Source organism: Typopeltis vanoorti, chromosome 2, assembly GCF_054136105.1.
Source record: "Typopeltis vanoorti isolate ZY-2024b chromosome 2, IOZ_Tvanoo_1.0, whole genome shotgun sequence".
Lineage (NCBI taxonomy): Eukaryota > Metazoa > Arthropoda > Arachnida > Uropygi > Thelyphonidae > Typopeltis > Typopeltis vanoorti.
The window spans coordinates 96,636,749-96,664,145 of NC_143550.1; the positions used below are offsets into that span (position 1 = coordinate 96,636,749).

Sequence of the window (27,397 nt, forward strand, 5' to 3'; positions counted from 1 at the left end):
CATAAGGGAGGTGATAGAATTCAAGCATCAAATTATAGGCCTATGTGTGTCAGATGTTGTGGTTAAGGTGGTGGAGATGCTGGCGAGAACTAGGATCCAGAATTCGGATGACAACAATGGTATTATCTTTGATTGACAGCATGGCTTTGCCAAAGGGAGGTAATGTTTTAGTAATCTACTTACTTATTACAATAAGGTGATGGCTTCCTTGGACAGAGAAGAGAGAGAGATACACAGTAACATACTTAGATTTTGCGAAGGCTTTTGATAGATTACCGCATGATAAGTTGACAGTCAAACTATAGCTGATGGGGTTGGATATTAAATTAGTGCATTGGATGGAAGACTGGCTATCTGATAGGTATCAGCAAGTCGTATATGGAGGAGCAATATACCAGAAGTGGAAAATCACTAGTAGTGTGCCTCAGAGGTCTGTTTTAGGGCCATTGCTGTTTAACTTGTATGGTAATAATTTGGATGGAGATATTCAGTTGTTTACAGATGATGCAAAATTGGGATGAACTATGAAGAGGATTACAAGGAGACTTGAATAGATTGAGTGAATGGGAATGGGATGCCAGCTCAATGTTGCAAAATGTAAGGTTTTAAAATTTGGGAAACAAAGATGGGATGTAGAATTTATGTTTGCTGGGGATATATTGTTGGAGGTGGAGGAAATAAGAGATCTTTGGGTGATAGTGGATAAGGATCTAAAATTTAGAGGACACATTGTCAAAATTGTTAGGACAACACAATGAATTCTGGGAATTTTGTGGAGGACACTAACTTGTAAGAAGTAAGGAGATTCTTGTTCCATTGTATAAGGCTCTGATTAGGCCACACATGGACTTCTGTGCACATATTTGGTCACCTGGTTTTCAAATGGATGAAAAGATGTTGGAAAGAGTCCAGAGGTGTCTGACTAAGGTAGTTTCTGATCTCTGGAATGTCAAATATGAGGAAAGGTTGAGATGATGTAATTTGCAGATTCTAGTGGATAGGAGGAAGAGGGGGTGATATGATAGAGATGTACAAGTTAGCAAGGGGTTGTTATAGGATCAATATTGAAGAATTTTTACAGAAAACAGTCGGAGATTAGTGGAGAACCAGAGGTCATCCCTGGAAGCTGTATAAGGAGGGTGTGAGCAGGGTAGTAAGAAGCAGATTTTTTGCATGCAGAGTTGTGGATGATTGGAATGCCTTGCCTGAGAGGATGGTGTCTGAAGAAAATTTGAGTGTATTTAAAGCACATGATGAGCTGCGTGTATGAAAAAACGACCTTCTAGATGAGTCTTTGATTCTATGGGGTCTTAGGGTAATAATAATAATAGTAATTCAGATGCCTGCTCTTTCCTTCTCTGCAAAGTGTCAGTTATTTGTTTCAATGTTCCATCAGGAAAGCATGTTTTGTGTACTTTATTTGTCATTGTACCTCTGATGATTGAGTCCCTATATAATGATATGTAATTATCTTTTGAATCTTTCTTCATAAAAAGTTTACTAAGTTAGTGTCAGTTTTATAGGATGCCAGATATGAGAAGAGATTGGGGAATGCAATTTTCAGTGGCTTGTGAATAGAAGAAGATGAGGGAGATATGATTGAGACATATAAGTTGGCGAAGGGTTGTTACCAGATTGATGTGGAGAAAATACTGTATAGAATAGAAGGACAGAAGGATAGAACTAGAGGTTATCCATGGAAGTTGTATAAGTAGGGTGTGAGCAAGGGAGTGAGAAGAAGGTTCTTTGCATGGAGAGTGTATATATACTGTATAGAATAGAAGGACAGAAGGATAGAACTAGAGGTTATCCATGGAAGTTGTATAAGTAGGGTGTGAGCAAGGGAGTGAGAAGAAGGTTCTTTGCATGGAGAGTGATTCTTGCTAGAGCTCTTCCACTCTGTTCCCTTTGTAACATTATTATTTTTATTACCCTAAGACCTCATGGAGTCACAGACTCATCTATGAGGTCCCTTTTATCACATAGCTCATCATGCCATGCCTTAAATGCATTCAAATTCTATGCAGACACTAAGCTCTCAGGCCAATCATTCACAACTCTTTATGCAAAAAACCAGCTTCTCCCTCCCCTGCTCACACCCTCCTTATACAGCTTCTGGGAATGACCTCTTGTTCTCACCCAATCTCCTACCATTTTATGAAAAACCACTTCAATGTTAATCCTATAACAACCCCTTGCTAACTTGTACATCTCTATCATATCACCCCCTCTTCCTCCTATCCACTAGAATCTGCAAATTACATCATCTCAACCCTTCTTCATATTCAACATTCCAGAGATCAGAAACTATTTTGGTCAACTCCTCTGGTTCTTCTTCAACATCTATTCATCCTTTTGAAAACCAGGTGACCAAATCTATGCACAGTATTCCATATGAAGCCTACATGACTAAACACTTCCATGCAATTTTGTGTACTACAAGCGAAGCTAGTTTCCATTTCGAAGTGCTTTAACCTAGCATTACACTTTTCACATACATTAATGTTTTCCTTCTTTTCATTTCCTCTAACAGTCCACAAATTTTTAACATTTTTCAGTGCATACATGAAACAATTCTTGCAATGCATCCATTGGGACAAATCCAAGGAAGATCTTAATTTTCATGCCAAAGTTTTCCTTGCTGCAGCCTGGTGGCTTGCAAAGCTTCGTCACAAAATTGATGTTATCATTTATCATAATAAAACTTCAATCAATGACGTTTCAGTACTAATAAAAATAACACTTACCAACCACACATTGTCTGAATCCAGCTACAACAGTCATCTACACTGATACTACAGCTATATAGCATTTCTGAAGATGAATGAATGTGTCCTCCATTCATCGTTGTACATGGTCCACTTCTTCACCTGCAGCAATTGGAAACAGGAGACATACGAGGAGAAAGGTGAAGTGTGCAGGAAGGAAGGGGGAAGTTAGGGAAAGAGAGGATTTTTGGCATAGTAAGCCAGTGAACAATAGTTCAGAGTAAAAAAAACAAAATGAACTTTAAAGGTTCATTCAAAAAATAAATACTATTCTATCAAAATAAAGTTGATGCTATGGTAGCAAGGAAAAGGAATGTTACTTGTAATATACTCATACAGAAGGCACAGAATTTATAATGTCAACATGCTTATTTATTTGATGTAAACATATGACAGAAAATATAAATTAGAACAAGGGGCATAGCTCATATGCTGCTTGCCTTCTTGGCAGTGTACAAAAGTTGATCATTGCTTTAAACAAACAAACATCCACCAAAACTAAATCTCCATCACATACACACAGAGCGGAACAGAAAGTTCAGAAAAAACTGGAAAAAAAGCTGGCAGGTCCAGTAGACTATAAAGGTAAGGAGGGAAAGCAGTTAGGAGGAGAAAAAGAGAGAAAAACAAAATTCCATTTAATATACTGGTTACAACAACAACTCAAACACTGATTGAATTTAATAAATGATATAACAAACTTTCTAAAAAGACTAAAACTAAATAAATTATTCATATGCTAATAAATATATTATTATTGCACTTAATTTTTATTTCTGAGTTATTTTTTATCTTTCAGAGAAATTATGTATACTGGAAAAGAAAATAATAAATAAATAAATAATAAAAGCAACATTACTGCATTTTGTTATGTTCAGTGTAGAAAGAATGCTAAATACATTTCATTAGAATAATTAGACCTGTTTTTTAAAAACATATTGTTTACATATTCACATAAAAAAAGAATAATAACCCTAATCATTCTCATATATCAAATTTTAAGTATTTTTATAAGTTTGTTAATATTATAAAATACAAACGTGCAAAATTATTTTCATCATCATCAGACCTTCATGGAGTCAAAAGACTCAGTGGAAGGTAATGTCTGTAGGTAATTGCATTCCACTCACCAATCTCCAAGTAAAAAACCTGTTGCTCACACTATCCTAATAAAACTTATAAGGATGGTGTTTTGTTCTGCATGTCTTTCTCCACTCTATGAAAAATCCTCTTCTGCATTAAGCTAGTTCAAACTTACATAACTTACTGATAGCAATCATATCAACTTTTCTGCACACTAATCTATTATTCAACCCAATCTTCTTTAGCTTTCTGAACCCCTAATATTCTTTGCTGCCAGTTATTGCCAACTAGAGCCTCCATAGCTCAGTTGGTATAGACGAAGCCCTATGGTCGTAAAGACCTGGGTTCGATTTCCATCCATGATGTGAGGAACCTTTATTGGTCTCTTTTAAGTAAAGGTGAGGTAGCCAGTTTGATATGGAGGTAGAGGATTTTTTCACTGGAAACTCAGGTTTTTCATCCCTCAGAACAGGCAAACTGGCCCTTGAACACACGCACGGATTTATAGTCACAAAAACATACTTCATCTCTCATTAGGAGGGCCCAACCAGTCATAACTGGATGGATGAGGGAATAGGGGGGAACCCCATATGAATAAATAAATAAAGTGCCAACTTTTTCCACTCTTTTCTGTTTTGAGCCCTTCCAGTCTGGTCCAGAATTCCCATCTCAGCTATGATTTTTTTTGGAACTTACTGCTGTAGTCATCCTCTAGGTCACTTTCCACCAGGCCTCATCTTCAATGCTTGTTTAGCCATTCTCTCCTAACCCATTTTTTACACAAGTCCATGCCATCTCAATCTGCAAGCAACAGAGTTCATATGTTCTTGATTATGTCTTCTTCTCCATTCAATTGTTATGCTATTTCTTACATGCTCAATGACCTTCTCACACCATAACCACTCAAATGCAGTCCATCTCTGTCTTATACAGTTCACTTCGTCCTTCAAATTCATTCCAGACATTAACAAATTGTACTCCCCTCTCCTCACTCATTTCAGCCAAAATGCCATTCACAATCCTTGCTCTCTGCCTCATCTCACCACAGTCATATCTAGGCAACACGCTTACTACCCTTCCTGTCACACAATTCACTTTTATCAGTCTATGCAGCCTCTTGATATCCATTCTGATGTGCTCTTTGTCTTCTGTCAAATCATTTGTACCTATTAAAACCATCAACTCCTTTGCTCGCTCCCTCCTCATATCCAATGCTTCAATCACTCTACTCATTTTACTGCCTGGAAAATATACCTTGTGCATCCTCTCATTCATCACACCCTTAATAATGGAGTTGCCATACAACGCTGCTCACTCGTCTTTCATCAACTCTTTTGTACCTACTTGATTTGTTTTAATCGTTTTCACCTGAATTTTCTTAATGTCACTCCATATCCATTTCATCTCTTGCTCATCCAACCCAATTCAACTATCAAATCTCACGTCACGTTCTCTCTATCATTCAATCTTTCTAATTTTCGAACTCTCGACTCCTGCTTCACACACTTTCACTCTTATTCACCCTTTTGAGTTTCTGTACTTTCAGTCCATGCCTCCAACTTTCGCTTTCATTCATTCTTCCATTTTTCCTACTTTCAATCTTTTCGGCACCCTATTTCTGGTTTCTTTCATTCTCTCAATTTTGTTTCCTTCTGCCACATTCGCCTCACTTTCATTCTTTTTACCATCCATTACAGTTTTCAAATCACTCGTTTTCTTTTTCAATGCTTTCTTAACAATTTTTCGCCTTTCTTTCACACCATGGTTCTCTTTCAAATGAGCACTCATTCTTCCCATGACATTCTCGATCAAATTCATATTAGCACTCATCAAATCCTCGTTTAGCTCACACTTCGCCTATACCCCTCCTTCCATCAGCCCCAAATGTCCATAAACCATCTATGTAATCAAAAGAATATATGTAGTACACCTCGCACTTCATGAAACGACCGAAGTCTAAGTTGAAGTCATGCACTGACAAAGCCACCGCAATCTTTCCTCTGCTGGTTACTAGTCTAAGGGCCAAAAACAATGAATTTGTAATTAAGTTTAAGCAAAATATCCCACACACTAATAATACTAGTAGTGCACAACTTTTGTAGCAGCTATTACTCAAACAATCACTCATATACAATTAATTATTTCAAGACTAACTTATCTGAATCCGTTGCTCTTCTTACACACCACCACTACAACCCTATCCTGCCACCACCACTGTCTTAATAGCAAAAGGTTCAGATCTAATTCCATTAGCCAATATCATGCTTTAGATATCAGTAGTGCAAATTTTGATGAAATTTATTGGCCATTATGGATCAAATACTCATCTTCATACGCTTCGTATCAGCCACTTGTTTTGATAACCTTTTATCTCTCATTCTGTTTAAGTACCGATACCAGCTGAAATTTGCCCTGCTCACACATTCCTGAATGCTAAGAATGTCAAGGTCCTTCTGAACTTATTCATTTCACCACTAATCTGTTTACTTCTCTAATTTTTCTCAGAATTCTCATATCTGTAGTCTCTAGTCTTTGGTCAGCTGTTTAATTTCTAATTGGTTGAATTAGAAAATTAAACTGATTTTAACTCTTGGATCCATAAGTTAAAAAGCACTTTAAATACCATCTTTTATGCTGCTAGTTTAGTGTTTTGGCTAGTTTCTCTCTTGTTCCATATAAATTCTTCATTTTGTTTTCTAATTATTTGCTATTTAGTATAGTTAAATATAGCTTGCAATAATGTAGGCAATGGGAGGAATTCAGTGAGTTAGATACTATGATATCCGACCTCATTGTGTCAGGAGCAGGAGACTTTTGAGAGACGAGTAGTGTGATAGGTGAGAATAATGAGCAGCAAAATCTGAATGAAGAAATAAGAGTGGGGAGTGTGGAAGGCTTGAACGATTGTGAAGTTTTCGGAGATGGTCATGATTGGGAGGATGAATGGTGAGTAAGAGTGGCTAACTTGCACAGAGAGAGAGAGAGATGAACTGAAAGAGATGGTGGAATATCTTGGGAAAGAGATGAGGTATGAAAGATGAGATTAGGCAAATGGAAGAGATGAATGCAAGGCGAATCAGAGTAAGAGTGAGAGAGAATTATGGGAATGATAGAAGAGGAGAGAATAGAAACAGTAGAAGAGAGCGAATAAGAGAGAGGTATGGGAATGATAGAAGAGGAGAGAATAGGAGCAGTAAAAGAGAGGGAATGAGAGAGTTATGGTAATGATAGAAGAGTAGAGATTGGAAACAGGCAGAGAAAGAGAGAAGGAATGGGAAGAATGCGAGGGAGTGTTGGAACCAGGGATGGAGTGATGCCAGGACAGCAGGTAAGTAGGGGAACACAGAGTGAAAGAGTTAGAGGAGAGAGATAGTGAGGGATACAGGCGAGCAATCAAGGGACAATGTGGTAAGAGCTGTGATGTATGGAGACTCGATGATGCCAGAAGAGCGTTTGCCCATAGGAATGATAGAGAGTGGCTATAGCAATTAAGTGAAGTGAAAGGGTGGATGAGATGATTGTGATGGTGGGCACAAATGACTTGAGGGGCATTGTAAATCGAGTGGTGAGAGATCTGAGATTCTTGCTTGAGGTTGTACGAAAGAAAACACAGAGAGGAAAGACTGTGTGTGTGTTGCCCAGGTATGATAGTGACAAGCTGAGCAGAAGAGCAGTAATAATGAATAGCATAATAGTCAGAATTTGTCAGAGGAGAGGATTGGAATATGTGGATGCCTGGAGGGCATTTGAGGACAGAAAGAAACTGTATGAAAGAGACCGCGCTTACATTTGAATGAGGAAGGACATAGGCCTCTGGAGAGATTGCTGTTTTCTGAATGAGTTAGTGTCAATGCAGGGAAACTAGAATGCCTAGGGTGGATGGTAGCAAGGATGGCCTCTTATGGGAATGGGTGCTTGGGGAAAGGGGGGGAACGACATCAGGTAACACTGAGTCCAGTGGGTTCCAGAGGAGATAATGATAGGTATAGAAGCAGTGACTTTTTATGCTTTATACTAATGCCAGGAGTATCCAGAAAAAAGGAGATGAATTGGTGGCACTGATAGCATCAGCCAGGCCAAAGGTTATTGGGATCTCTGAGATGTGGTGATGGAAAATGATATAATAACAGGAATAGAAGTAGCAGGGTACAGCATTTTTCGTCAGGATAGGAAGGGAAAACACAGTGGTGGAGTAGTGCTTATGATAAGTGACGATGTAGGTCCTCTTAGAGTAGAGGCTTTGGAAGGCAGGGACACTAATGGTTTTGAAAGCATATGGACAAGACAGGATATTTAGTGGGGTGTTGCTGCAAGCCAAGGAATATAGAGGGTGGGGAGCAGGAGATATTTAGGCAGCTGAGCTTGGCAAATGCAAAAAGAATGATTGTTATGGTAGATTTTAACTACAGCAGTATAAGCTGGGAAGAGGAAAATGCATGTAGTAATAATGGAATGGAATTTCTAGAATTCTTGAGGGACAAATGTCTTAGGCAACATGTAATAGAGGGAACAAGAGGTTCAACAGTTTTGGATTTGGTCAGAGCTGATAATAACTGAGATGCCATCTCTCCCTTCAGTTGGAGAGAGTGATCATGATGTTTTGACTTGGAAGATGAATAGACATGGGAGTATCAAAGAAAAGGGAATGTATGTGGAATTATAAGGCGGGTGATTATAATAGTCTTAGATATCAACTTGGGACAGTACCATGGAGATAGGAATTGGAAGTTGTTAAGATCTTGGAGAAATTAGTGAGGGACCATATACAGCATTGGGCAGATGATGGTAATGTTATATGTGAGAATCAACATGAATTTTTTTAAGGGGTGTTCTTGCTTTAGTAATATGATTATCTTTTATAATAAAGTGACAAGAGCAGTTGATGAGGGAAAGGCATATACTGCAATTTTTTTTGGATTTAGCAAAGGCATTTGATAGGGTTCCACATGATAAGCTGATAGTTAAGTTGCAGCACATGGGTTTAGATGTCGGTTTACTCAACTGGATTCAGGATTGGCTGTCTGATAGGTATCAGAGAGAGAGTTGTGTGTATTACATTGTCAATAGATTGCAAGGGGATATTCAGCTGTTTGCAGATGATGTGAAGCTGGGCAGGGTTATTAGTAATAGTGCAGATGTGGCAGCCCTTCAAGAGGATTTGAAGAAACTAAACAGATTGGCAAATGAATGGGGAGTATCGGTTTAATGCAGCAAAATGTAAAGTCTTGAAGTTTGGGATACATCGATGGGAAGTGGCATACTCAATTGGAGGAGCTGTACTGGAGGAAGTAGGGGAGATAAGAGATCTGGTGGTGATGATTGATAGAAAACTGAAATTCAGGAAGCATATTGAAAAGGTGGTGAAGGTAAACCAGAGGATTGCTGCAATACCGAGATGGACGCTGACCAGCAGAGATAAAAGAGTTATCATTCCGTTGTATAAGACTCTGATCAGACCCCACTCAGACTACTGTTCTCAGATTTGGTCCCCACGATTTGAAGGGGATAAATTAACTGAAAGATGGTTTCAGGACTATACAATGTTAGTTATGAGGATCGGCAAAAGGAATGTGGACTGCAGAGTTTGGTGGATAGAAGAGGAGAGGTGATATGATCGAGACTTTTAAACTGTTGAGAGGCAGTCACAGGGTTAACACTGGGGAGTTCTTTCACTTGGTGGAACAGCGGGAAGGAGCGATGACAACAGACCATCCCTGGAAGTTATGAAAGGAAACTGTGAACAAGAGGGGTGAGGAGTGGTTTCTTTGCGTGGAGGGTGGTTGAACCGTGGAATGCATTGCCTGATAGAGTGGTGAGAGCAAGAATGGTCAGAGGTATGAACTCTCAATGAGTTCAAGGAGAGGTATGATAGACTTTGTGTTTCCTAGGCAGGTCCTCCCACGATGAGTCTCTTGACTCCATGGAGGTCTGCATGATAATAAGAATTACTGTATTTGTTTAGTAACTAAATATTTTCCAACGTTTATACAATTTTTTAATTATTATTACACTGAACCACAGCCTTTCCTTTGTTTGGATGTTGTCAAAAGGATTAGTTATTCAACCAGCTCCCCATCATACTAGCTTTGTTTATTCTCTTATCCATTTCTAAATTTAATATTATCATCATCACTAAAAATTACAGCAGTTTATTTAATTTAGTTAAAAGTAGCTGATGACTTGTAATGGATTTATTTTGGAATACATCATCTGCAAAATGTACAGAGAAGTGAGTAATATTTTCAACATTGACATCAAGTTTAATTCCACCTTCTTAACAATATGATCCATATAAATTATGGATCACACCATAAAGGAAGTAGTGATAGCAAATCCTTCAATTCCAGTTGCTGATTTACTTCTTAAGCAGGAGCTATAGTTATATGTTTGAAGTGTTTAAAATTTTAAGTAAAGTTCCTGTTAATTGCATATCATACATAATTAAGGGAACATGCAGGAGAGCTGTGAACACTCTCAATTTGGTTATTCAACAAGGGTTTAGCATAGGGACAGTCTCGGAGGAGTTGAGTAAGGACAAAATAATTGTGCTGTTCTATAAGAGAGAATCCAAATCAGTGGTGTCAAACTCTACATAGTTTGTATATCAGGGGTAGGGATAAAGGTGATAGAGAAGCTGGTCAGAGATAAAATACAAACTTGGATTGATGAGAATGGCAATCTTCTAAGAAAGCAGCATAGGATTGTTAAGGGAGACCTTTCTTCAATAAGTTGGTTAAATTTTATTACAGAGCAACATGTGTATTGGACAGAGGAGATGATCATAAGGTTAACTTTCTGGCTTTTGCAAAGGCAACTGACAGAATACCACATGATAAACTACTGTTGAATTGAGCAGAGTGGGGGCAGATATTGGTAATCTGGTTATAGGAGTGTTAGGTGGAGAAAGCTAGCAAGTTTGTATGAGGTGAAATGTGTCTAAAGGAAAATAAGATAAGCTCTGTTATCACAGGATTCTGTTCTAGGACTGCTATTTTTTTTTATCTAGATCACAGTTTTTCACCTGGTCTGAAAATGGTGCTCTAGATACCAAACATGGAACTTGTTCAAGCCACTTCAGGCTTCCATTATGCAAGGCGATAGTTTCACACTAGGTGATGGAATTCATCTATGTCCATGGAAGGATCCAAATCCACAGCCTGTTTATTCTATATATCATTGATACAGTTCAAGGTTTGAGAGGAGATATGAAGTTGTTTGATCATGTTATTACACTGGAAAGAATAATTTCAAGAACTTCAGTTCTTTATCCTCCAACACACTTAGATCATTGCTGTCATAATAAGGACACTGTGAAGTAGGGACAATTCATGGTTTCACTGTATACAACATATAAGGCATTAATTAGGTTACATCTGAATTTCCATGCACAGTTTAGTTGATAATATATCAACATGTATTCTGAAGGAATGTGCCAGGGAGTTGGCAACTGTCTTGACATATTTCATTAACATGAATCTTGAACTGGGTTGGGTTCCAAACAAGTGGAAGGAGGGAAAGACTAGGCCACTCCATAAGGGAGGTGATAGAACTCAAGCATCAAATTATAGGCCTATCTGAGTGTCAAGTGTTGTGGTTAAGTTGTTGGAGAAGCTGGTGATAAATAGGATCCATAATTGGGTTGACAGCAACATTATCTTTGATGGACAGCATGGATTTCCTAAATGGCGGTCATGTTTTAGTAATCTACTTACTTATAACAATAAACTGACAGCTTCCTTGGACAGATGAGAGGGATACACAGTAGTATATCCCTTGATTTTGCAGAGGTTTTTGATAGATTACTGCATGATAAGTTGATAGTCAAACTAGACGGATGGGGTTGAATATTAGATTAGTGCATTGGATCAGAGACTGGCTATCTGATAGGTATCAGCAAGTTGTGTACGGGATAGCAATATCAAAGAAGCAGAAAGTCACTAGTGGTGTGCCGCAGAGGTCTGTTTTAGGGCCATTGCTGTTTAATCTTTATGCTAATGATATTGGCAAAGATTTGGATGGGAATATTCAGTTGTTTGCAGATGATGCAAAGCTGGGATGAACCATGAAGAACAGAGAAAATGTTGTGGCCTTACAAAAGACTTGAATAGATTGAGTGAATGGGAATGGGATGCCAGCTCAATGTTGCAAAATGTAAAGTTTTAAAATTTGATAAACAAAGATGGGAATTAGAATTTATGCTTGGTGGGGATATATTGTTGGAGGTGGAGGAAATAAGAGGTCTTGGGGTGCATAGTGGATAAGGATCAGAAATTTAGGGGATGCATTGCCAAAATTGTGAGGACAACAGAAAGAATTCTGAGAATGATATGGAGGGCACTGACTTGTAGAAGTAAGGAGGTTCGATTATATAAGGCTTTGATTAGGCCACACATGGACTTCTGTGCACAGATTTGGTCACCTGGTTTTCAAAAGGACAAAGAGATGTTGGAAAGGGTTCAGAGGCAGCTGACCAGTTTCTGATCTCTGGAATGTCGAATATGAGGAAAGGTTTAGAAGATGTAATTTAAAGAGTCTAGTGGATAGGAGAAAGAGGGGAATAAAATGATAGTGACCTACAAGTTAGTAAGGGGTTGTTATAGGATCAACGTTGGAGAGGTTAGGTTAGGAGGGTTAGATGAGGAGGGGAGTGAGAAGCAGGTTTTGTAAGCAGAGCTGCGAATAATTAAAATGCCTTATCTGAGAAGGCAATGTCTGCAGCGAATTTGAGTGTGTTTAAGGTGCAGTATAATGAGCTGTCTGTATGAAAATAGGATCTCCTAGATGAGTCTTTGACTCCATGGGGTCTTGGGATAATAATAATAATAATAATAATGAAATTTTAGTGGAGAGAGAGAGATTTTTATGCTTGTGGTTGTATAGTAGAAGAGTATGAGAGAGTAGATAGTAAGCATGTTACCTATATATGAAAATGCAGAAATAAGGAGAAGAGCATCAATAATGAGTGGCATGATGTCAAAAGAGAAGCATAGATTATTGGATGATTGGAGTGTATTTGCGGATAGAAGAGAGCTGTATGTGAGAGATAGACTGCTCTTAAATCAGGAAAGATATAGGTATTTCGAGAGAATGTTGTTCTTGAGTAAGTGGGAGTATTAATACAGGGAAACCAGAGTTGTCAGGGTGGATGAAAGCAGAGGTGGAAGTTATGGAAATAGACACTCAGCAGATGGGAGAACATATGGTGTTATGCAGATACAAATGGAGTAGGGAATAATAACAGTTATAGAAATATTGACAATTCATTGATGTTTCCTAATACAAATGCCAATAATCAACGATTTCGAAGTTCTATAAAGAGTACAAAAACCTATCCTAGTGCAGATATTGCTTCTGATCATAACCTACTGGTGGCAGAGTTACAACTTAGACTGAAAGCTATACTTACGAAACATCAACAAAAAAGTTTGATTTGGGAAAATTAAAAAACACAGAGATAAGAAGCAAATTGAGTCAAGATCTGAATCAAGAGCTAGCACTTATCAAGAATGATGACATCATGAGGGTTGATGAATCGTGGGACAAATTGAAATCTGTCTTCATAGAGAAATGTACCAATACCTTATGTCCTAATAGAGCACTAAAAAAGAAAGATTGGATGACTGATGAAATTCTTTCTCTCGTGGATCAACGCAGATCATATAAAAATCATAATCCAACAAAATATACAGAGGTTCAGAAAATTATTAAACACAACATCAAAGAAGCAAAAGAAATCTGGATGAATGAAAAATGTAAAGAAATGGAAATTCTACAGAAAAGCATGACAATTTTAATCTACACAAAAAGATGAAAGAGACCTCAGGTATATGTAAGAAAAAACAATTCTGTATCCTTCGAAACAAAAAGGGAGAAATTATATCCAAAAAGGATGACAAAATACAAGAATGGGTGAAATATATAGAAGAACTCTTTACTGATAACAGACAGAACCCAGAAAATACTTATGAACATATGGAAGGTCCATGCATTCTAAAACCAGAGGTAGAATGTGCACTAAACTCAGGTAAAAATGGTAAAGCCCTAGGACCAGATAGAATACCAGCAGAAATAGTAAAGTTAGAAGGTGACAACATTAACATATTAGTAAAGCTATTTAATAAGATCTACGATACAGGCATAATCCCTCAAGACTGGTTACAGTCGACCTTCATCATGCTACCTAAAAAAGTAAATGCGAAAACTTGTAATGACTATAGAATGATCAGCCTAATGAGTCACGTTCTCAAAATGTTTCTGAAAATAATTCAAAAAAGAATATACAGAAAATGTGAAGACACCATCAGTGATACCCAATTCGGCTTTAGAAACAGCTTGGGAGGACCTTTTCTGTTCTCAGATCTTATTTCAAAAATGTATTGACTAAAACAGGGTAATATTCATTTGCTTCATCGACTTCGAGAAAGCATTTGACAAAGTCCAACATGCTAAAATGATTGTACTATTAAAAAAGAATTGGATTAGATGGTAAAGACATCAGGATCATTGAAAACTTATATTGGAACCAAAAGGCATCTGTTCAAGTTGATGACATTATTACAGACTCCATTAACATCAAACGAGGAGTAAGGCAAGGATGTGTGCTGTCACCTCTTCTTTTTAACATCTACTCAGAAGCCATATTTCAAAAAGTCTTGGAAGGAAGAAAGGAAGGGATTAGTGTAAATGGTGAAATCATCAGTAACATCCGATATGCCGATGATACAGCTCTTCTGGCTGACAATATTCAGGATCTTCAAAATCTTTTGGAACTAATAAATGAAGAGAGTGAAAAAATGGGATTAAAAATAAATATCACCAAAACTAAATTCATGGTCATAAGTAAGAAACCAATTCTTAATTTAGCACTTTCTTTAAATAGGAAATGAATAGAAAGAGTGGCAAAGTTTAAATATCTCGGATGCTGGTTAAATGAAGATTGCAATCCAGAAATGGAAATAAAAGTTAGAATTGAAATGGCAAGAAAAAATTTTCTCTTGATGAAATCAACACTGTGTAACTGCAGTTTAAACTTAGAGCACACATGGTTAAATGCTATGTATGGTCTGTACTGCTGTACGGTGCAGAAACTTGGACCTTAAAAACAACATCAATAAAAAGACTTGAAGCCTTTGAGATGTGGTTATACAGACGAATGTTAAAAATCCCATGGACAGCAAAAATGTCCAATCAGGAAGTACTGGAACAAATGGGGAAATCACGTGAACTTTTAGATACCATAAAAAGAAGGAAAACTGCATATCTTGGTCACCTACTTCGTAATGAAAAATATAAGATACTTCAACTGATTATAAAAGGGAAGATAAATGGAAGAAGAGGACAAGGAAGACGAAGAAAATCTTGGCTGGCAGACATCAGACAGTGGACTGGTATGAACTCTGAGAGACTGCTCAGAGTAGCTGAGAATCGCTCAAAATTTGCCAAGGTGGTTGCCGACCTCCGATAGGAGATGGCACTCAAAGAAGAAGAATACAAATGCCAGGAGTATCAGGAATACAGAAGATGAATTAGTGGCATTGATAGCCTAGCGAGTTAAATGATTATTGGGATCAGTGAAACATGGTTGATGGAAGATGATATATTGACAGGAATAAAAAAATGGGTATAGCATATTTTGGTAGGATAGGAAGGGCAAATACAGTGGTGGAGTATTGCTTATGATAAATGATGGGCTATATCCTCTCAGAGTAGAGGATTTGGAGAGAAATGGCACTAATGGTTTATTAGTGCCATTTCTGCTGACCCCCACCTCACCTCACACCATGTGAGGTGGCGTGGGCAGGACAGGATAGTGGGATGTTGCTATAGGCTAGGAATACAGAGTTTGAGGAGCAAAAAATGTTTAAGTAGTTGAGATTGGCAAGTGCAAAACAAATGATCATTATGGGAGATTTTAACAAGAGCAGCATAAATTGGGAAGAGGAAACAGCCTGTAGTAGTAGTAAGAGAATAGAATTTCTGGATTTATTTCTTGAGGGACAAATGCCTCAGGCAACATTTAGTAGAAGAAACAAGATATTCAAGAGTTTTGGATTAGGTCATAGCTTTCATCAGAGGACCTGAATGTAACAAAAATGTCATCCCTACCCCCAGTTGGAGAGAGAGAGTGACCATGTGATCTTGACTTGGGGGATTAGTAGACAGGCAGAAGTTTTGAGAAGAATGGAATTTATGTGGAATTATAAGGCAGGTGATTTTAATAATCTTATAAATGAACTTGGGGTATTTCCATGGGATGTAGAATTGGAAGGGCAAGATATCACCAGTGCATGGAAACTAGTGAAATAATATTTATTTGCAGCAATGGCGAGTTGTATACCTCCATTAAAAGAGAGAACATGATTTGGTGCAAAGTGGACGACTAATGATATCAAATGGGAACTGCAGATGAAAAGCAGGTCATGGATAAAAGTAAAAGGAGAGGGGTGGAGAAAACGTTACATGAGAAATATAAGATTCCCTCTCAGAAAGTGACTGGCATAATGGTAAAGAACACAAAACTTGAATATAAGAAGAGAATAACCCTGAGATCTAAGGAGAATCAGAAGGAATTATTTCATTATGTGACCAGTGGGAGAAGAAATGATTGCAAAAGAATGGAATTGTTAGACAAAAATGGAAGTAGAGTGACTGATGCAGAAGACAGTGGAGTTGTTTAATGATGACTTTATTGAGGTATTTCATCCTAGAAAAGAAGATTTTATAACTAGAAGGATGGTGATGTTTTAAGGTTTGGAAGTGCAAGAAGAGAGTGTGCCACAAATACCAAGTTCTCTAGATATCAATAAGGCAGTGGCAATGAATGAGATTTCACCATGTGCTTTTAGAGAATGTGCTAGGAACTGACAGCTGTATTGACTTGGCTTTTCAGTGAGAGCTTGGCTATTGAAAAGGTGCTCATAAGTAGAAAGAGGGTAAGATAGTCCAATTGCATAAGAGTGATGGTAGAATTGAAGTGTCCAACTATAGGCCAGTTTTTATTTCTTCTCTAGTTGTTAAGATTTTGGAAAAATCAATGAGTGATTGTATACAGCATTGGGCAAATAAGAATAATATTATCTGTGAGGGTAAGGATGGATTTGTTAAGGGGTGGTTTTGTTTTAGTAATCTAATTGCCTTTTATAATAAAATGACAAGAGCAGATGATGAGGGGAAAAGCTTATACTGCCATTTTTTGATTTTGCAAAGGCATTTAAGAGGGTGCCACATAATAAGCTGATATTTAAGTTACAGCATATAGATATGGATATCAGGTTAGTGAATTGGACTGGGGATTGACTGATAGATAACAGAGAGTTGTGTATGAGGGAGCAGGATCAAGGAGGCAGAATGTTACAAGTAGGGTCCCTCAGGACTCATTATTGGGATCTCTATTATTTAACTTTATATCAATGATATAAGAAGCTTATACTGCCAATGGTATATGAAACTTATATAAGAAGCTTGTAGTCAAGGAATGCAGGAAGCTATTCAGTTGTTTGCAGATGATGTCAAGATGGGAATGGTTATTAATAATAGTACTGATGTGGTAGCCCTTCAGGAGGATATGAATAAGTTGCACAGGTGGGAAAATTAATGGAGGTATCAATTTATGTGACTTAATGTAAGGTCTTGGGGTTTGTGATCCCTTGATTGAAAGGAGCATATTCTGTTGGAGGAACTATAGTAGAGGAGGTTGAAGAGGCAAGGGACCTTTTAGTGATGATTGATAGAAACTTGAAGCTTAGGAGATATATCGCAAAGGTGATGAAGGTAACCCAGAGTTTATTGCAGTACTGAGAGGGATGCTGACCATTAGAAATAGAAAGTTGCAGTTTCATTGTATAATGCCTTGATCAGAACACATCTGGATTATTTGATCAAATTTGATTACTGTGAAGGGAATAAATTAACTCTGGAATGGATGTAAAGACAGATAACAAAAATGATATCAGGATTATATAATGTTAGCTATGAGGAAAACTAGTTCCAAGATTACATGATTAACCAATGTACAGGGTCTGCCACTTTCAGCTTAATGATTAGCAGCAAGAATCAGATAAAGAGAATACATTTTGTTTTATCTTATATTAATGTATAAATTCCATTAGATTTTTGTGAACAAGTAATATGGTTTTTATAAATCCAAGAGAAAAAAATGTGCCAGCTCTTTTTGAAAATGGCTAAAATCTTCAGCTGAAAAGTCCTCACAGAAGTTTCCTTGTGTTCTGGATAGGATTTGAATTCGTCTTTCCAAGCAATGAGTTTGGAAAATATTTTTGTTCTTACAACAGTTCTGCAGAGTTATTAATAAAAAATATATGTAATTTAAAGAATTTAAAACTATTTAATGATTTTTTCCACCCTTCCTTCCTTTGAAGTGTAATGTTTTGCTTTTCTCTTTTGAAAATATGGCTACTCTAGGAAATAACAGTATTCTTATAACAAACAGTAGTAGATAAAATATATACTTGAGCTTTGGGAGGCTCTTTGCTAGCTTCCTCTCTACGTACGGCTTGTGGTACCATTTGGGAAGTACCAGCTTGTTGACTTTTGCGAAGACTACCAAGTTGAGCTTCTTTTTCTTTCAGTGACCTAGAAAAAATCAGGACAGATGCAGGTTAATTCTGTACTATAAATTTATAAATATAAAATTCTGTACTGGAAGTTGTGTAAGAATGTGGTTAGTATGGGTATGCAGTTTAGAATTTTTGTTACTCTTTTTGTGAGTGTCTGCAGGGATAGGAAAGTGAAAATTTGCATGGGGATAGCTGTTGGCTTGCAACCACATGAAATTTCAAAATGGGAAATTTGTATTAATACCCTAAAATATTTATGAATTACAATAGGAGCATGAGATACCTTTATCATGAGTTTCTTCAATAAATCTTACTTTAATGCACAGTATGTTGAATCACTGTGGCAAATCTGGTTGAAGCCTCCCAATATAGCACTGTTTTGACAGATTGAAATACTATCCTTTATTCTCTCACCAAAAAAAAACGATATATATATATATATATATACATGCATGCTATCTACCAATAATTGTCCAGACACCCTTGTTATTTGATGTTATGGAACATTCCAGGTTTGTCAATAACATAAAAACCAGTATACAGATAGTAGGAAGCAGTATTTCATCATAGCGGTTGAATACAGGTAGTATGGCAATACGACGTGAACTTAGTGACTTTGAGAGAAGTGTCATTGTGGGCTGTCACATTGATGGCATGTTCATATGTGCCATTGCCACTCAACTGGAGCATCCAAAATCAACAGTTGGAGATGTGATCAAAAAATGGAGATGTTCTGGCATCACTATTGCAGAAAAACACCCAAGGCAGCTGGCAAAAATAACTGACAGGGACAGGAGGGTGTTAAAACAGGTGGCATGAAAAAACCGGTTACAATTGGCACAGACCATCCATGGTGAATTCCAGAGCACCAGTAATAATAATACCATGGTTAGCACTAATACTGTATGAAAAGAACTCCATTTACTGGGTTTCCAGGAAAGAGCTGTGGCAAACAAGCCAAACATCACAACAATGAATAGGGTGGTTCATCTGGCCTGGTGCAAAGGGTGTATGTGAACTGGACAATTGACTAGTGAAAAATGTGGTACTCTGGAGCAATGAATCAAACTTCACCTGTTTCCAGTCTGATGGCAGGGTGTGGAGGCAGCCTGGCAAACACTTATTACCACAGTGTGTTGTACCCACAGTAAAGTTTTGTGGTGGAGGAGTAATGATGTGGGGTGCATTCAGTTGGTTTGGAGTGGGACCACTGGTCATTGTCCATGGTTCCATGAAGAGAGCTCAGTACCTTGATATTCTGGATAATCAGGTGCTGCCTACACTGTGGAGTTTTCATGGAACAGACCTGTGTTACTATCAAGACAAAAATGCCCCATACCACAAAGCTGCAGCTGTTATGGAATGATATTAAGAGATGGGTGTTAAACAAATGCCCTGGCCTGTGCAGAGTCCTGACCTCAACCCCATCGAACACCTGTGGGATGAATTGGGACAATACCTATCATACCACTCTTCAAACTCATTCACATTGGTGCCCTCACAATTATTACTGGCAATCCATTCCGCTCATTTGCCACTCTCCAAGTAAAAGAATCCTGTTCACAAACCTTACTAACTACACTCTCTTAAAATTTCGGGGTGATACTCTGTCCTCTCCGTACTCATTACATATTGAAAATTTCTTTTGTCAGTCTTATAAAACTCCTTTAGTAAATTATAAGCTTCTATCATGTGTCCCCTCCTTTCAGTCTATCTAAAATCTGCAACCCACACATCATCACTCAACCTATCCTCAGAGTGAGCAACCTGTCACCAACTTGGTCACTCCTCTCTGAATCCTGTCCACCATCTGCTGATCCTCAATCAACCCAGGTGACCAAGTCTGCACAGTACTCATGATACAGCAGAATCATAGCCTTATAAAGAGGAATAATAACTCCCCTATCTTTACTGTTAGCATGTTTTTCAACATCCAAGTAATCCTTTGAGCTATTTTGACAACTTCTTCATGCCCTATGAACTTCAATTCTCTGTCCTCCATTATCTCCAAGTCCCTAGCCACAATATCATCATCCTCATGCTTTTTCAAGGATTTAGGTATAGAGTGGTCTGTTCTGGCCTTAGAATTCATTGTTAAATCTCTTTAGAGGATGTCCTGTTTTCCTTTTCCTAATAATTTGTAATTTAAGGCTTGTTTTGATAATCTTTCTGTTTTCATTCTTTCAACATGTTCCATTATTTATGTTTTTATTTTTTAATTTTTTCTATTACTGATTTACTGATTCTTGGTTTAATTCTTTTGTAATTTCTTTATTTCTTTTGTGATCAAATAGAGCATACTTTGCAGTTTTTCTCATAAACTTCATGCGATTAATCTTTGTTTGTCTTTTTGTTTTACTGTCCAGATTTCACTTCCATACAATAGGACTGGTAAGGCTAATATATTGTATACTATTAGTGTGGTTTGTTTTTGAACTAGGTTAGATTTAAATATAGAGTTAATTACACTTGTTATTTTTAAATATTTTACAATTTTTAGGTTTATATCTTTTTTCATTTTCATATGTAATCATACATTCTAGGTAGTTAAATAAATTCAGAACTAACCACATAAATTTCCTACAATCCAATACCATCAATGTGATACATAGTATTGCAACCTTTTCAACCCAAAGTGCATAACCTTATATTTTGCAACAATGAATTGATAACAATTATCCTTTGCCAACAATGTCAATTTATTTAAATCATCCTACATCTCTTTTATAAACTATTGTCCTCCCCAGTTTTGCATCATCAGTAAACAACTGAATATCCCCATATTTCCCTACATCATTAATAAACATATTAAACATAAGTGGCCCTAATACAGAACCCCAAGTCACTCTTCTAGTCACATCATTCTCCTAGATTCCACTCCACCATATACTACTCTCTGCCATTCATGCCATCAGCTTCATATCCATTTGCATTAAATCTTTCTCTATATCTTCTTCTTATGGTGCTATCTTCTATCAAAGATCAGCAACCATCTTGGCGAACAAGTTGCGTTCTTGCATTAATTAGAAGAGTTGTGCACTGCTCTTTCCTGTCCACGTCTTGATATTGTCAACCCATGATATTCTTTTTCTTCCTCTAGTTCCTTTTCCTACAAGTTAGCAAATACCAACTTGTAGAAGTTGGTATTTGCTGTTTCTCATGATGTGGCCAAGATATGATGTTTTTCGTTTCTTGATTATTTGTACAAGATCTTTAGCTTTGCCAATGGATTTTAAGACATCTTCATTGGGAATTTTTTCTGTCCATGATATCTTTAGCATTCTTCTGTATAGCCACATCTCAAAGACTTCAATTTTCTTGGTGGTTGTCGCCTTCAATGTCCATGTTTCAACTCTAGAGAGCAGAATAGACCACATGTAGCATTTCAGCATTTGGCATCTGACCTCCATGTTTAGGTCTTTATTGCAGAATAATCTTCTCATTTTCATGAAGGACTGTGTGCAACTTCAATCCTTGTCTTTATAAGCTGGCCTGGTTGGGAGAGTGGTTAGCATATCCACTTTCCAGCCAAAAGGCTGCGGGGTTTGAATCTCGCCGTGGGCATGGATGTTTGTGATTGTCTGTGAAAGCACTAGTGGTGGTAGTCAGCTGTAGATGGCATTGGGGTTAAATGATGAAGGTTGGTGGAGTAGTGAGATGAGGAGTTGTAGAGTTGATGCCCTCCCTCAATGAGTCTTTGGACACCTTGGAGATGTGATATAATAATGATAATAATAATATCTATTTCAGGATCCCACCTTTCATTAAGCCAGCAACCAAGATATTTATATCTTGACACTTGATCGATATTTTTCCCATTGAGTGTCAGTTTCATTGATGAGGTTGGATGTTTGCTGATGAATATGTATTTTGTCTTGTTGATGTTTATATTTATTTCCATTCTCTGGCTTTCTATGTATACTCTGTCAATGAGTTTTTGGAGATCCATAATGTTATCTGTAATTAGCACAGTGTCATCGCATATCGTAGGTTGTTAACAATCTTTCCATTTATTGTGATTCCCTGTGGACATTCTTCCAATGCCTTTTTAATGATTACCTCTGCGTATATGTTGAACAAGAGTGCTGAGAGCAAGCATCCTTGTCTCACTCCTCTTTTGATGTTAATATCACTAGTGGTAATGTTGTCTAATTGAATGGTAGCTGACTGATTCCAATACAGATTTCTTATTAGTCTTATGTCTTGTTCATCTAGCCCTATTTGTTGAAGGACTTCTATTAAGTTAGTGTGTGTGTGACTTTGTTGAATGCTTTTTCAAAATCTATGAAACACATAAAGACAGATTTCTGTTTATCTATGTATTTTTGTATAAATATTTGGGCATGGAAAAGGGCCTCTCTAGTACCGAAACCATTCCGAAAACCGAATTGCATTTCACTTAGAGTTTCTTCACTTTTCAATAAATACGATTCTGAATTACTTTCAAAAATATTTTTAGTGTTTGGCTCATTAGACCAATAAGCCAGAAATCGCCACTGGAATTCACTTTGGGTTTCTTTGGGATAGTGATAAATGTAGATTTGAGCTAATCTGATGGAAATTCATCACTTTCATATATTTTATTAAATAGTTTTTCAAGAAGCTTTGACCATCTGATCCACTGGCTTTTCCTCTTTTACTTGATCTTATAGCATTTTCTATTTTCCATTTCATAATATTGCTGGTCCTTGAACGTTATCTTTTATATTTCTAGGCTTCTGTCTAGTATCACTGAAAAATTCTGTTACATATTTTATCCAAATCTGTGCTTTATTCTCTTCTTCTAGAACTATTTTTCCACTTTCGTCTCGTACAGACACTGTTTGCTTTTTTCTGAGTTTTCTGGAAATTTCGTTGATTTTCTTATACAGATTGAAATTATCATGTTTCTTCTGAAGCAGTTCAATCTCAGTACATACATTTTTCATCCAATTTTCCTTCTTCTTCATGTAGCTTCCTCAGTGAGAGGGTGCAGCACCATGTCCTTCCAGTTCTCTCTGTTGATGGCTTTCCTTTTTGTTTCTGCATAGCCATGTGATCCTGTCCATGATCTTATATCTTCAAGCCATGTCCATCGTTTTTTGCCTCATGATCCTTTTCCCATAATTTTCCTTGGCTTCTTTTATTTTTTTCTTGATGATGTTATGTGTTTCTGTATATCTGACTAGGTCTTTGTTTTTGTACTTTCTTCTTGTATCAATAAGAGAAAGAATTTCATTTATCATCCATTCCTGTTGTTTTACATTATTTACATAACCTACTTCTTCAATACTTGTTATGATGGTATTCTTTAAGCTATTCCAAAGAGATTCCACTCTTTTATTTTCTTCTATGTTAATCTGTTGTAATCGCAGGTTAAGCTTTGTCTTGGCACTTTTATTTATCTTTGGGTCTTTTAGTTTTTCTACATCAATTTTCTTTTTCTTTTGTGATTTTTTAGCTGATTTTAATCTAAGACGTATTTCTGCAACTATGGAATTTTGGTCTGATGAGATATCTGCTCCAGGATAAGTCTTTGCACTCTTTATACTACTGTGGAATCTTTTATTTATCAGTATGTAATCAATTTGATTTCTGACAATGTTATGTCAGTTATCTTGAGGCAATTTCCAAGTGTACAGTCTTCTGGGTGGAAGTTTAAACCAGGTATTTGCTCTTGTTAGATCTTCTTCCTCCTGACAGAACTGAACAAGGCGATCTCTTCTATCATTTCTGGTACCTAAGCCATGTTCTCTAACAATTTCTCCATCACCCCTCTGCCCACTTTTGCATTGAAGTCACCCATCACTATGTTTATATCATGTTTCTTTGTTAGGTTTTTAATCTCTTTTAGGTGATCATAAAACTCTTCAACATCTTCTTCACTTTTGTCAGCTGTGGGTGCATAAGCTTGGATGATATTTATATTAACGGGGTTTCCCTTAAGTTGCAACAGCATTATCCTTTCAGAAAATGGGATCCAATTTATTACTAATTTATTGATTTCTTCATCTACTATTACAGCTACACCATGTCGATGTTTGTTCTCATCATTCCCAGAGTAATACATTGTCATATTATCATGTTGACACTTTCCAGATCCTGGCCATCTTGTCTCACAAATTCCCAAAATCCGGACGCCCAGCCTCTTCATTTCTCTTGTGGCATTTCTTAATTTGCCAATTTCATATAGAGTTCTGACATTCCGAGTTGCAATTTTAAAAGTGGACACCATTTTGAACCAGGAGATTCTTCACACCCCTGTCCCATTTAAGGGCTCTGGGAACTCGGGGACAATTGTAAGAGTTTGCTCGCCATGGTAGTTATTCTGGAGATAAGGTAGAGCAGTAGTTTCTCCATTTGCTTTCTGCTTCACAGTACTACAGATGTACACAACATAATCATATTGCATTTTCTGCAAATCTCTGATCACAAGCTTTTCCGTCATCATTCGGCTTCAACCACATATCAGTACTGATAATGCTGCTTCCCACTGTCAGGGGCAGTGGCCCCAGCAGGTGCTTATTTAATGGCGGCACTACTCGCCATGTCACCAAGTTGTCATTGGGCTTTATGAGGTTTTAAGTGAGACAGAGTTGCCACTTCTGCTCCCCCACACCCTGATAGCTCAGCCACAGTTGGTCCATGGCTGCTTATTTGCCAGATTGCTCTGCTTATATCGCAGCTAGCCTCCATATCTGAAGGCTATTCTCTGATCCGCCACCTGTGGACACACCCGGTGTAGTCAGCTCTACCCCAGGGCAGAACTGACTACTACGGGGTTGCATATATATCATTAGTAACATCTCTATATCATTAGTATGCAAATTAAAGATAAGTGGCCCTAATACAAAACCCTGAGGCACTGCACTAGTCATCTTCATTCTCCTAGACTTTAATATAAGAGACTTATCCATAAGCCACATGCAAAACCACTATTACTATGCTGTGTGGAAGTACCATCTCCACATAAAGAGAAAAAAAATCTAAGCATTGAGAAACTGAACAGCATAATCCTGCTTAAGCTTGATTTAAATTTGTCAACATCCTAAAGAGAACCTTTAGGATTACCATAACATTTTCCACATGCAGCATGCATGCTTTTGTCAATTTAAAACAGCATACTTTTAATAACAGCTAAAAATAGTTTTCTCTTATAATTTTACAAAGAAGCTACTACTATTATTACTATTCTTCTTCTTCTTCTTGTTCTTTTTTTTTTCATAGTAACCCTATCCATAAAAGGTTGTTCAATACATTGTGCATTAGTACTGGGGAAAGGTAGAAAGGTGAGAAAAAATTAAAACTTGTAGATTGTACTCTTCAGGAAATACATAAAAGAAAAGATTGTTCCAAAAGGGCAGCATCAACAGATATGCATCAACAGAATGCACAAAAGATGAAGAAAAATTTGTGTTGCAAGTTTGGAGTTTAACTGTGAAGAGGTGTTGAATAACTTTCATCTAAATCTCTTAAGATTAAGAACAGAGGCAGCTGGGGTTAATTATCAATGCTAATTATGATAAACAGAAGCCAAAGAAATAGCTTCAGAAAATGTATATATCAGAAACTGAATGCCTGTGTGAAAGAGAATGAAGTGAATGGGCAAGAGATGGGTCATTAATTAAACTTCTAAGAGGCATCATCCCAAATGTGAGAAATATACTTAAAGACTAGATGGATTTATTATTTATTTCAAAACAGCTGCTTTCTAAGATCGTGTAATGCTTTGAATGAAAGAAAAAAACCAAACTGTTTGGATGCTAAGGAGGTAGTATTTGTAATTTGTATTTGCAACATGTTAATTCCAAGAGAAAGAGAGAGAGAGAGAGAGAGAGGGGGGGTGAGTAAATATCCATGTGTTCCATTGCTGTTTCACTCCACTAACATGAGACAGATAGATAGAGAGAGTGATTGGAAGATAACATTATCCCAAGAAGAGAAACCTCATCTAGTGCAGAGATTTGGGTAGTCTCAAAAGTAAGTGTTGAAGAAAAGGGTTATTTTTTGTGAGAAATAAAAATAAAATTTTGTTTTGCTAGCACTGAAAATAACACAAGGTTATGCACTCATTGAAAACTGGTTTGGAGATCCAAATTAGGGTTATCAAAGAAATTTTGATGATTTGTGTAGTGCATAGCTGGTCAAATGAGAAAGAAGAGTGTATTGTAATGTGTTCAACAAAACTGTATATTGGATTTGCAAATAACTGGAGAAGATCATTGATATACAGACAGAAGAAGACATTAGATGAAAAAACATGTGGAACACCAGCATTAGTTTCAAAGTTTGAGGATAAAGGTTTCCACAATCACACATAATCTGCATCTTTTTTAGCTATGCGGCCAGTAGGAGGAGAAATGACTGTGGAAGAATGTGATTGTGGGATAAAAATGGGAATAGAGTGACTGATGCAGATGACATAGTGGAATTGTTCAATGAACACTTTATTGGAGTATTTCATCCTGGAGGAGTAAATTTTAATACTAGCGGGATAGGGCAGGTTTGAGGTTTAGAGGTGCAGGAGGAGAGTGTGTTCCAAATAGTGAGTACTCTGGATGTCAGTAAAGAAGTGGGACTGGATGGTATTTCAAAGTTTTAAGAGAATGTGCTAAAGAACTGACAGCGCCTCTGACCTGGCTTTTCAATGAAAATCTAGCTGCAGGAAAGCTGCCCACGGAATGGAAGGAAGGTAAGATAGTGCCATTGCATAAGGGTGGTAGCAGACTAGAAGTGTCTAATTATAGGCCAGTTTGTGTGTCATCAGTAGTTGTTAAGATCTTGGAGAAATTTGTGAAGGACTGTATACAGCAGTATGCAGATGAGGGTAAAGTTGTCTGTGAGAGTCAACATGGATTTGCGAAGGGGCACTCTTGTTTTAGCAATATGCTGGATTCAGGATTGGCTGTCCAATAGATATCAGAGAGTTGTGTAAGGTGGGGCAGTTTCAAGGAGGCAGAGGGTTACAAGTGGGGTCCCATAGGGTTCAGT

General features: G+C 37.3%; 1 protein-coding gene across 1 annotated transcript in view; it reads right to left on the minus strand.

Annotated features, from left to right (window-relative positions):
• Positions 1 to 3,228: 3,228 nt before the first annotated feature.
• The window catches only part of brp (ELKS/RAB6-interacting/CAST family member bruchpilot), a 430,961-nt gene continuing 406,792 nt past the window's right edge, over positions 3,229 to 27,397 (minus strand). Inside the window, exons 10-11 of the mRNA XM_090402027.1 lie at positions 18,320 to 18,443; positions 3,229 to 3,345 (exon numbers count right to left, since the gene is read on the minus strand). Coding sequence (XP_090258153.1) covers positions 3,307 to 3,345; positions 18,320 to 18,443 — 163 coding nt within the window. The 3' untranslated portion in view covers positions 3,229 to 3,306. The remainder of the gene's footprint in view (positions 3,346 to 18,319; positions 18,444 to 27,397) is intronic.